This window comes from Morus notabilis, unplaced genomic scaffold (assembly GCF_000414095.1).
Source record: "Morus notabilis unplaced genomic scaffold, ASM41409v2 Scaffold467, whole genome shotgun sequence".
Taxonomy (NCBI): Eukaryota; Viridiplantae; Streptophyta; class Magnoliopsida; order Rosales; family Moraceae; genus Morus; species Morus notabilis.
In genome coordinates, this window is record NW_010361652.1 from 667795 (window position 1) to 680757 (window position 12963).

The 12963-nt window shown below is 33.7% G+C and overlaps 2 protein-coding genes across 2 annotated transcripts in view; one reads left to right on the forward strand and one right to left on the reverse strand.

Annotated features, from left to right (window-relative positions):
- The first annotated feature begins 4023 nt into the window (after positions 1–4023).
- On the forward strand, positions 4024–5674 carry LOC21408763. The gene has a single exon (XM_010100413.2). The coding sequence runs from the start codon at positions 4163–4165 to the stop codon at positions 5207–5209; it is 1047 nt and encodes a 348-aa protein (XP_010098715.1). The 5' UTR covers positions 4024–4162; the 3' UTR covers positions 5210–5674.
- A 1868-nt stretch (positions 5675–7542) lies between these two features.
- The window catches only part of LOC21408764, a 26752-nt gene continuing 21331 nt past the window's right edge, over positions 7543–12963 (reverse strand). Inside the window, exons 7-18 of the mRNA XM_024167176.1 lie at positions 12026–12081; positions 11184–11320; positions 10988–11078; positions 10819–10884; positions 10420–10642; positions 9519–9620; positions 9001–9086; positions 8793–8915; positions 8515–8584; positions 8333–8424; positions 8147–8251; positions 7543–7889 (exon numbers count right to left, since the gene is read on the reverse strand). Of these exons, the coding sequence (XP_024022944.1) occupies positions 7776–7889; positions 8147–8251; positions 8333–8424; positions 8515–8584; positions 8793–8915; positions 9001–9086; positions 9519–9620; positions 10420–10642; positions 10819–10884; positions 10988–11078; positions 11184–11320; positions 12026–12081 (1265 nt within the window). The 3' untranslated portion in view covers positions 7543–7775. The remainder of the gene's footprint in view (positions 7890–8146; positions 8252–8332; positions 8425–8514; positions 8585–8792; positions 8916–9000; positions 9087–9518; positions 9621–10419; positions 10643–10818; positions 10885–10987; positions 11079–11183; positions 11321–12025; positions 12082–12963) is intronic.

A 12963-nucleotide genomic window follows, 5' to 3' on the forward strand; every position in this document is an offset into this window, starting at 1 on the left:
AATGGTGGATCAGAAGCTTCTGTAACTGGTTACTGGTAATACGCTTTGGAGTTGAAAAAACAGAAAGAAGAAAAGAAAGAGAAGAATACAAGATGAAAAGAGCAAGTAATTAATGAGTTCATGACAATTCCTCGGTACCACCAATTAAAATTCTCCGTTTGCCACTGTTTGTTCAGGTCAATGAATACAAGCTGATGTGAAATTTTTTTGAGGTGTCAAAATTTTAGTGGAGAGACAGCTTGGGGGATAGCAGATATGGACTCTACAAAACTATAAAAAAAAACATTTTTTTTAGGGGAGATTAAACATTTAAAAAAAAAAAAAAAGAAATACAAACTCCATTACAATTATAATTTTTTAATATGTGTCATCTCATTTTTTAAAACGAACAAACTTAATAACAATTCACTTTTTTTTACCATAATTACATAAGTGCCACCCTTTTTTAAGAACTAAGCCTAGAATTACAATCACATTTTGTGCAGCTTTTTTTTTTTTTTTTTTTTGGAATTTTCTATCTAGTCGCTGTAAAATAAATTATCGATAATTTTTTATTTTTTAACCGTTAGATTTATATCAGAATATATATTTTATATATTTTTTTAATTTAATGTGATTTTGATTAAATTTAACGATAAAAAAGTTGAGACTACCGACAAAACAGACTACTAGAAAAATAATTTTTTTTTTAGCCAGAAAACATAGAATACTTTTTGCACCTATTATTTACAAATTTCAATTTACGTTTTTTATCTATTGTTTACGAGATTATATTACGTATTTGCTGTTCTTTTCTTTTTCTTTTTTTGTTGAAAGGATTACGTGTCTGTTGTTTAACAATAAAAAAGGTATATCTATATGTCTTTCAAAGGAAAAAAAGGTATATTTGTATATATATAACATACATATATATAATAAATTAATTATATTACGTATTATGGTCGTAGTTTACAGATTAAATATATTTATATATGTATATATCTACGTCATATAATATATAAAATAAGACAAAAACGGCAGTTACGATTACATATACATGTTATTATGTTATATATACATATCATATACATCTATATCTAGATATAAATATTAACGTTTTCTATATATGTATATTAGTAATGATAACGTTTCGTTTCTTTATACATATTAGTAAAAAAAAAAAAAAAATACTTGTTTTAATTTAATGTTAATCGACATTGGAATTTTCACTGTTTGCATAGAACTGAATTCTAACGTTGTAAATATCAGGTGAAAAATAAGGTTTCAATATTTTAAATTATAAGTGCAAAAAAGTAAACACAAATATTTGTAAATAGTTCCTAACTACATGAAAAGTATAGAATTAAAGAGAAAGTGGCACTCTTTTAATTGAAGTATTTGTAAATAGTTCCTACATGAAAAGTATACAAATACAATTAAAGAGAAAGTGGCACTCTTGTAATTATAGTTAAAAAGAAATGACGTTATTAAGTTTGTTTATTTTTAAAAAGTGAGATGACACATGTTAAAAAAATAGATTAACATTTAAAAAGAGTTTGTAATGAAGTTGTATTTAGCACTCATCTTCTTTAAAAGCAAAAAAGTTGTACACCAACTTGAGGTTTGTGGCTGCCTCATTAGTAATTTTAAATGTCATCTGCGGCCGAAAGGCACCAACTAATCACCTGCGACCGAAATATTGAAAGTCATGATCATCTTCAGACCATAATGCTTCAACTAAAGTCTAATTATCTTACTCCCAATAAAAGGAAAAAAAATAGAGCCTATCTAGAAGTCGTGAATAAGTTTGACAAGCAATTAATTCAGTCACATGTTAATTAATATGTTAGTGTGTTAATAGTTAGTTGTAAATATATGGCAAATAAGTACAAATATCTTAGCAATTAGTTAGAATAATGTCAATGCGTGCAGAAAACTAATATAATAATTTTCAAATTTGACGTCGATTTGGGATTTTTTTTTTTTTTTGGTTGAATTTGGGATTGTATTTGTTTTGCTTAGATATAAACATAATTTGACATATCCTTAATATCTCAGATATTTATAATAGATTAATAATAATGAATTTAGAAGTAATATGAATGGATTTGGACCTTTTTTCCCCCCTGTCATTTTGGGATCATATTTGAAAGTGAAAGTATGATGTTTGTCAAGCACGCTTTAATTTTAGACTTTCATAATCCCTTAAAGTTTTATTGTAAAATAGTCACCTTTATAGAAAGTCAATTTGGGATTGTAATTTTCCTTCATCTAATCTAGATATAAAGGAACAACATTGCAATGTAATTTAGCCAGCATGTGTATCCCTTCTTAAAAATCTGCAGAATTGTTTCAAAGGGGGATTTATAAATCAAAAGGAAAGTTAAAGTCGGAGAAAATCGAAAAACAAAAAAGCAGGTGAAGTTGCTCTTCAGCAACTGAAAGAACTAGATATTATCCCTACAAGATATATTGGACCACAAAGAAAATCTGTTCTTCCATATTTATTACTTCTAACCCAAAAATAGGATTTAGAAAGAATATAACATCATTGTCATTATTATGCCTGCAAATAGATCCGAACTTGGTTTTTGGGATACTTGGGCTTCCAAAAATTGAAATATGAGAGAATGAAATAAATAGCAGATATAATTAGGACGTAATATGATGGTTTAAAGTTACGGCTTATCAAATATTAGAACAATATTTTTTTTTTTGGTACTTACTCCATAAGTCACCAACTAATCTGAAGTTGGTACACAACAACTAATCTGAAGTTGCAATTTTTTTTTTTAACAAAAAATAAAGATGTAAAATAAGTCCACGTCTCTATCCTCCTTCGTGACTACCCAACATATTACTTCCCCTCCCAAAAGTTATGGGCAACCATAATTATTCAAGTAGTCCAGGCTTGTTAGCCTTGAATTCTACTTCTCCATCATCTCCCAACAAAAAAAAAAAAAAAAAAAAAAAAAAAAAAACAACTTGTTTTTACTAATTCCCCACTCTTTATTTTACTATTTTACGTCTCAATTGCTGTACTCTTCTACATACACAAGTAAAACAACGAGGGCCACATTCTCCTTTTCTTTCTGATTTGGTTTGGCACATCTCAAACTCACAGTAATTATTCTATTCAAAAGTGAATCATATATAGTTATTATTGTTGACTATGATCAGGTGAGACAAATGGCCTCGTTGACTGCATGCATGCTTGTATTCAAATCAAAGCCTTTGTGGGGAAGGGAACAGCCAGTACTGCTGATTGCATTGCTTACCCCACTCTTTTTTTGCCCTTTTTTGACCTTTCATTATTTTTTTGAATTAGTATTATCTCTAGCAGAGATGTGTCCAACGTTTTGTGATTCTAGAAAATCAATAATTTATGTCAAATATATACATCTATTATATATATATATATATATATATATATTGTAAGATGAGGCTTCTTGCGTTGATATTCCTTCTCAGCATGTCTTACATTTTAAAATATTATATCATGTCATGTAATCAAACATTAAAAAAAAAAAAAAATATATATATATATATATATATCAATTCAACAAAATCCAAAATCTAGAAGCATTAATTCACCAAGGATAGTTGATATAGTCATACATCACCAAAGTAGATATATCCAATGGGAACGCATGCTTCTTCATTTTTTTATTTTTTATTTTTACTCTCTGTTTTCGTATACATCCACGTCAATGCTCACCAGCTTGCATACCAAGCAAAAAATACACATAATTAACAAACAAACAAAAATTGAATAAACAAAAGAACATGATTAAACAATCTCCATGTGAGCCATGTAATAATATAGCTTGGAGTAACAATAAAAATTAGACCTGAATTGCAGAGACAAATAAGGCTATTAAAAAAAAGTATTAGAAGGCGGCTTCTATATCCTATGACTCTGCGTGGTCAATAATTCTCTACCGCTTATTCTTTTTGTCCTTATTTTTAATCACCTTCCTAGCTATTTCACCTTCCCCTTTATATATATATAACTCACTCTCTCTCACAAACCTCTCACTCTTGTCCATATATAAATATATATATATATACACACACACATATATCTCCTAAGTCACCAACCAAAAAGTTATCCAAACTCCTAAAAAGAGAGATAAATTTCAGTCTTGAAGGGAAATTGAAAGTTATTGAATCTCAATCAATCATGGAGGTCGTGATACCACCACCACTACGAGATTTCGACTTCACCACGAGCAGTGCGATGACAACGCCTTACTCGACCGCGCCGCCGACGCCGAAGCGCTTCGGCGACTACTTCTTCAGCGCGCCGACGAGCCCGTCCCGCATGTCCGACTTCTACCGAGCCTTCGAGGAGGAATTCTCCACCGATATTTATAGAACTAGATCCCCTCCGGCGGTTCCTTATGAGTGGGAGTTCCATCCCGGCAGCCCTAAAGTGATGAAGATCAACGATGACGGCGATGGCGACGATGACGTCGATGATTTCGCATTCGAATTCAGTAAGGACTTGGAGAGAGCTTCTCTCTCTGCCGACGAGCTCTTCGACGGTGGGAAGATCAAGCCTCTCAAGCCCCCGCCGAGTGTTAGGTCTCCGAGATCGCCGAGCAAGTCGAAAAAGAAAACGGAGAGGGAAAGGGGAAGAGAGAGAATTAGTACTTCTGCCGCGGCGGGTTTGTCGGGATCGAATTCGGGGCGGAGAGCGGCGAGATCGCTCTCGCCTTTGAGAGTCTCGCAGTATCCATGGGAAGATCAAGATAACCAAGATCAACAACAACAACCACCACAACAGAAGGTTGCTAATAATAATAATAATAATACTAAGCAGCAAAATTCAGCTACGATTTCGAAACATTCTTCATCATCGTCATCGAAAGGGTCGTCTTCTTCGTCGTCGAGGAAATGGAGATTGAGGGATTTCTTGCTGTTCCGAAGCGCGTCGGAGGGACGGGCGACAGACAAGGACCCGTTGAGGAAGTACTATGCCTTGTACGGCAAGAAACATTATGAGGACGTGGCGATGAAGAGCGGGAGCTTCCGGTCGGCCGAGTCAACGACGGGGGCGAGGAGGAAAGGGGCGCCTGCGGTGTCGGCTCACGAGCGGCATTACACGGCGAACAAGGCGGCGTCGGAGGATCTGAAGAAGAAGACTTTCTTGCCGTACAAGCGAGGGATTTTGGCACTTCATTCTTTGGCCAATGGCTTTGGCTCTCTCACACGTTCATCATCATGATGATGATCGGGATTGTTTTGATGAATTAAACTCAATCGTTAATCTCAGTTGGTGTTGATGGAGAAAGTAGATTTAATTTGTTTTAAATGTAAATTTGGTTTCGTTTTGTATTTACAGAGTAAAGGATTCGTATATTTTAGGAGTTTTGCTTGATTGTGGTGTATATAGCTAAAAAAAAGAGCACACACACTTGGATCAAGCGCGTTAGTTTCTTTTATGAAAACGTTAATTCTTTATTTGTTTCATTTCGATAATTTGTAATGTTTATGAGAATATATAAGCACTAATGCAAGACAATTTTTTGTGTTTGTATTTATTTATTATTTTTATCAAGTCCTATACTATTATCTCTAAGCTCAAACAAGAATCTCCCTGTGGTCTGAACAACAGAACAACAATAACTGACAGAAGCAGTTTTCAGAAAATGTAGAACAACGATCTCGTAATTGAAAAAAAAAAAAAAAAGTCTGAAAAAATACCAACAGTTTCATAAGAGACCAAAAAAAAAAAAAAATGTGGCAATAATATTAATGTACTAAAATATAGGTAAAGTCTTTTAAGTCCGGAGTCGTATAAGTATGGTAAATGTAATTTTTTTCTATTTCTTTATAACATCATTCATGAGTGTGTAACATTCAGCGTGTTTAACTATAATATCTAATATTATATGTGGTGGACTAAATTAAATACAAAATGTGGTTAATAGCTATTTATCATCATCATTATCATTATTCTGTCGTAATCGTCAAACAGTCGCTTATTTTAATCGAGTTATTACACAAGGGCTTTACCGGCTCACACAATATTATGGTTATAACCGACAAGCACAAAATGATACCTCTTGTACCATACAAACAAAAATAATTATATTTAATCAGAGCGTTGAAAGACACATACACCGCCAAAAAATAAATAAATAAATACATACGTAAAAGATCCATAATTTGTTGTTCATTGTTGACTTTTCGTTTTCGCTTATCCTGAGTTCAACGATAAAGCATCTAGAAAGTCCAAATACGCCAGGGGTAAGCATTTTACATGACTTTCAAAATTATATATTGTTTATACAATTTAAAATGAATGTATAAAAACGTAATTGAAACTACTATCTATTTCCACAAATTAAAAAAAAAAAAAATACTTCTAGATGTTCACGTATTTTATATTTAAGCATAAAAAATAAATAACACCTTAAAAACTAAAATAAATGAAAAGGAGGTGGTAGATGGAGATTAAAAACATTTGTCAACATTTTTATGGAAGCAAAAACTAGCTAAGGAAGGCTACATATGTGAAATGATAGTTGGATGCCAAAATGCCACGCGACCATTTCTTATGTGCCAGGATTTCACTTAAAAAGAAAACCTGTAAGAGGACTTTTTAGAAGAACAAAAAAAAAAAAGCTAGTTCCTGCTTGTGGAAAAAGGAAATTAACAAATGTTTTTAATCTTCATCTAATTTCTCAAAGGTTTCTTTAACATTTTTTTTTTTTTTTTTTATAAATTGACTGCTAATTGGTTTTCTTGAGATGGAATTATAGATTCCAAAGTCCCTCCATTTGTTTTGCAACTGGTAATGTGTAAATAGAAATTCCATAATGAAATTTCACAAACGTCGTCATGTGAAAAAGAGAATCGAATATTCCCTCATAGATGGAGGGGTGATACTTCCACAGGGTCACCAAAAATTTACCATCATTAATGTTTTGCCGATTCAATCAATAATCCTAAAAACCACACAGGAAAGAGATAAAAAATCAGAAAATTAGTCTATACATGAGACAAACTTTACGATCAAGGTACATACACAAAATGTGTATAAAAAGTTGTTTTTTAAAAAGAAAAAAAAATAATGGGGTATAAAGTGTTGCTTAGTGCATTTGGAATTTTTCCCATCTGAAGCAAACACCCTCTTCCCAAAGAAAAAAGACAGGCAAATTGAGGATTATTTTTTTTTTAACCCACACCTAGAACATGCACTTGAACACGTACAACCCGTCACCACATGCAAAATCAATTGAGAAGCTTTCTGCAATAGGTACTCCCGTACTGGTAATGTTTATTTCTGAATATTAAGTATGATAAATTACATTAAATTAAAATAAAAGGCATATAGGATATTATATTTAAAATAAAATAAAAATTAAAAAAATAAAAAAACCAATTCACATATTTCTAAATGCACGTCTCACCTACACAGCCTAAGATCCCATACCATTAACACCTCTTGGTGCCTAGTCACGTTAAGATTAAGTGAAAGATAGCAACATATAGGATGAGTTCCACCTTAAATTCATCAAAAAGTACTATTCATTTTATTGAAAAATCCTACGTTACATTAAAGTTGGAAGTTACGCACCGAAAGCAACTGTATTCTATTGATTAGCGCCCAAAATTTCAATCTTATTTAAAGCTCAGACATGACACCAATGAAAAAACTCCTGAAAACTTCGATTATTGACCGTATCAAATGGCATCGCCAACTCTTAAACAAGCGAACCTATAACTTCCTTATAGGAGTGCCCTGAGAAGTAGAATAATATACCACTGTGCCAAGTGCTTACTGCTTAGTCAAAGTTATCAATTCTGATTGGAGTAATCTCATCTGCAACCGTGAAGTGTCCAACAAGTCGTGCAAAGAAAACCATTTGTTGTTCCAATGTGAACTTGATGTTTTCAGCCTGCGTAAAATACTATATTACTACTGTAATAATTTTTGCTTGCACGTTATTACAAATCAGTAACTTGTATAGATCAAGATAGATGGTAGGCTGAGTCGAGGGAGCCTCGATCTCGCTTGATAGGATTTTTGCGGAACCCAAACCTCCAAAATAAATCTTATAATAAATAAATAAAAACAACTAATAAAACATAAAATCCTAAAACTACAATTTAGAACCATAACACGTTGGATGATACATAAACAATTTGTACATACCTTCCGGAAACCATGTTGCTCCCCTTCATATTCCACGAGAGCAACAGGCAAACCCTTTTCTTTTAATGCCTGATATATTTTCTTAGCTTGGTCAGGGGGTACAACCTGAAAACAATGATTTTGTCAATCTCAACCTAAGATAAATAATTGTAAAGTAACTCATTCTGACAGACAATATTATCTCACCTTATCCTCCAATCCTTGGAATAAGATTATGGGGCAAGAAAATTTATCAACAAAATTTATTGGTGACCTCTCAAAATAGTCCTTCTCGCTTCCTGCACTCAACCAGTTCTTCTCCTATCAAATTCAAGGGATGTACTTAAATTCAGAACAAATTAACGCACCAATGTCATCACTTGACTTACCAACAAGTTTATCAATGTAGTGAGATTCAAATTTGTGAGTTTCTGCTCTCAGCGAGTTTAGATCAGCTACCTGTTTATGGCGCAAGAAGACAAAATTCAAAGTTAATTTTCTGCTTGATGAGAACACTTGCATTTCTTTAATAATGCTCTAAGCTCTTGCAATAAAAGTTTATTTGGCTGATTGGATATGAAAGGCAAAGTTCGTATTGTTGGTCAATGGACGATTTTTGCTGATATCAATGGGGGAAAAAGATTGCGTCAAAAAATCAGGCACTCACGCCATACAATGAAGCTCCAGCTTTAAATGTGTTTCTGAATGCAAGTGCAGCTAAGGTTGTATATCCACCTGCTGAACCCCCAGTAATACATAGCCTTTCTCCATCTGCCTTTCCGGAATCCACCTGCATGAAACATTGCATCACCATGACTTGAACAGATTTCTGGAAAAATCAATTGTCAATGTCTGTGAGAAGTAAAGTTGTTTACCAAAAATTTGGCACAACTACAACAGTCATCGACATCCACAATCCCCCATTTCCCCAAGAGTCGATCCCTATATTCTCTGCCATAACCTGGATATCATAGGATGCGATATAGTTAATGGAAGCTAAAACCATTTCTCTAGTTGGCCAATCTTTGCCATGCAACTAAGGGCATTAATATTTGTCAAATACCATAATTAAAAATAAAGAGATAATTGATAGGATATACGCTGAGAAGTGGAGTGCAACAAAAGGACATAGCAATAAGCAACAATGCAATCCTTTTTTTTTATATATATATTCAGAAATCCTCCGAACCCACTTTGTGAGCCTGAGTTCAAAATTGGAGCCTTCCGCCAAACCCTACAATCTTTGGAAGGCAAAAACTATGACTTTTGTCATGAAGGCGCCCACGAGGTGGTTCGAATAATGCAATCCTTTTATTTTATTTTATTGCTACATGGCAATCCTCTTAACAACAAAACTATCAAACTACTAATTACAACAAGGATAAGAACGAACCAGTGCTTCCACCATAATTAACATCAACAAATCCCCAACCCCGACTAGTCCAATATTGGATATTCAGATTCAACGCTGCACGTGTTTCGGCTGTGGGGCCTCCTGCAATTCATTTAGGAAGAATACTGTCGTTATTCTATACTACAAAGTAATGTCTTATTCATTCATTCAAGAGAATGCAAAAGGTAAAGGCACAGCTAGATTCCACGTGCCCGGTAAAATGACCAAGATGGTCCAAAGAAAACAAGAACAAGCCTTCTGTCATCTCAGCTACAATTAATTTTACAAATACTTTGAGAAGAAAACTAGATACAAAAAAGTACTAAAATAATTCACTTTCAGGAGACATGTATGATCCTGTATTTACAGTTAGGAATCATTGAAGCAACAATCATAAGATAAGCTCCATAATTTCCAATTTGCATATTTGCCAACAGCAGGTAAGTCATGGCTAGTTCACCCTTTTATAAAGATGGACAACTGGAACCTCTATTGCTTCTTAAAAAGCTACAAGGATCTGCCCCACATCAAACATTATATTTTACCAAAATTCAGGAACCTAACAAACAGCTTATTAGAGCTTAACTGTGATGTGACTACTCATGTTCCACAAAAATATAGTGAACATGCCCAACATGACGGACAAATCTCATGCATGGAAATGTTCTCCACAGAAACCCTCCCATATCTCAGGCCAAAAGTTCTTTCCTATGAAACCTACATCATTTTTTAGTTTTGAAAGAAAAAATCACCAGTCATTAGCTACATTGTCTATAAATCGGACAACTTCTTCAAAGCAGAATTAATATGCTCAGAAAAACTAAATCAGAGGATGCACTGAAGGTATGTTTTTGGTGCAGACGTATAAGATGTGCGTTAAATATGTCAAATTGTAACATACCATGGCTTTTCAATAACAATGGAGGCTTTTCCCCTTGACCAGCTTGGTAATCAGGATTAGTCGGTGGGTAAAAGTATGCATAGGCAATTTGGCCTGGAACTTCAGTAGGAAATTCAATTAACTCAGGTAGGCTGAAATATGACTTGTATTTTAAACAATCAGGGGAAGAGGACCAAATAATCTTGAATTCAACTGCTTTTGACTTATGCTCATCTAATACCACCTGACAAAAACAAAGTACAGAAGGCATAAGAAAAATTTAGGAAATTGCATCCAAAAAAAATGAAAAATGAAAATTTAAGCAAATAAAATGAAAATCATATCTGTTGTGAGCATTGGTGGCAATCAACATAGAATTCAAGGCAGTGGATAAATCTGAATAATGAGGTGGCTTAGCACCTTTGCAACAGATGATGGGTGAATTGCAGATGCTCCCTCCACATATAGACAATGCTCTGCTGAAGTCTGAAAGGGGCATATATAAACAATTTTCTCAGATCTTCCCTGAGATCACCAACTTAATAGATTTATTCCACCAGTAAATTAGGATAAGGTTTTTGAGGAGTACAATATTATCCATGTCTGTGAAAGGAATATCAACTAAAGACATGGTGCTCTGAGCATCATCCAAAATTCCAAGATATGACCTTCCTTTCTGCCTGCATGAAAATCCAAACGTGGATATACAAATGGTCACCACAGATTACAGGCAAAATCAATAAAAATCGCAAGTAAAGAATGCATGACTTGGATTCTCATGTCACCTGTAGCTGCAAGCAATCAATCTTTTTCCTTGGTAACTCTGAATCAGGTCATAAGAATTTATACCAAAAACCCACAGTGGTTTTGAAAATTCTGCATCCAAGGAATAAACTGATACCACCTTGTTGTCAGACTCAACCTGTTTGAAAAGGGAAAAGGCAAAAATGAAAGAAATGATTTATGTACCTCAATTGACACCAGTTATTTGGCGTTGGACTAGACAACAGGTTCTAGAAATGGCAGGCACGAAATAATTTCTCACTCAGATGCAAGGTACTTCATACCATAATCTAAAGTAGACTTTCAATTTTAATTCACACAAACCAGAGAGAACATTTTTCTTAACTTACATGATTGAGAATTATCTGCCAATTTCTTTAGTCAGTATAACTCGTACACATAAGATTTCGATCTAGCATATTAATGACATAAACTCCAGTATAAAGCTTCAAACCCTTCAGTAACTCTAATCCGTAGCCATAATATATTTCATAAGAAATCCAAATATTAACTACAAAAAATAAAAATAAAAATAAAACCACTCTTCTATTTATGACATCTAAATGTCAATATGATCCTCTACTTAAAGCTCTCAATGAATCATGAGTAATAATATGATAAGCCACAATAAACTAATTCATAGATGTCAAACAATACTGTATTGCTATTGACAATATTCAATGCAGTAAATGTTTAACAAACTGAAATATTGGCATTCTGTTGATGAATTATGTCCAGAGGTGTTGTATTGTATGAAGTATCACATTAGGGAATGAAGCTTTATCAAGACTGATTATACGTATGCGAGAAATCAACAATAGAAACATAAAAGTATGATATCTACCCATTTATGAAGATTCCAAAACCCACTTTTTCTATCTGTAATAAAAAATAGCTCCCCTGCACAAATTCAAGCACAATGAATTAAAGCATGAATAGAAACTAAAATTCCTAGCTCTACCTACATAGAGTAGTTGAATTCTTGGATACATGTTGAAAGCAACAAATTTGAACATTAAATACATGAATATTGCTTACTGGAATCAGTAGGAAACTTAAGAGAAATACATGGAATCAGTGAGAGTAGATCAGACAGGTGTGAGTGGAGATAGTAAAAGTGTTAGAAAATCAGGGAAAATATGTGCTGTAAATACATACTAGCTGTAAATTAGTCTCTAGCTGTAATTTAGCTATTTTAGGTATAAATCTGTGTATTTTAGGAAAGCTCTAACTAGGAATTATTCTTTCCTTTAATCAGTGATTTAGTTTCCTGATCTAATGGTTTCTTAGGTGCTGTAATTCTCTATAAAAGAACAATCTCAAATGACAGAAAATATTATTCCGTGCAACCTGTTTTTCAACTTGGTATCAGAGCAGGGAAAGAATCTCTTGCCGGAATTCCTATTTTCTTCCTTTCCTCTTGATCCTTGCACCCTAAAACCATGTCTAACGCTTCGACCGATTCCACTACTGTCCCTCAATCCTCCCTGAACAATCCTAGCAGCACAGATGTTTCAAAAATCAGTGCTACCTCCTCAGAATCTCATTCTGTTCATATCATCACAATTCGTTTGAATGGTGACAATTTTCTGAGATGGTCTCAGTCGGTTAGGATGTACATTAGAGGGCGTGGGAAAATGGGCTATTTGACTGGTGAAAAGAAGGCTCCTGCAGAGGATGATCCGGCCTATGCTACATGGGATGCCGAGAATTCCATGGTGATGACGTGGCTCGTGAATTCAATGGAAGAAGATATTGGCTCTAATTATATGTGCTATCCAA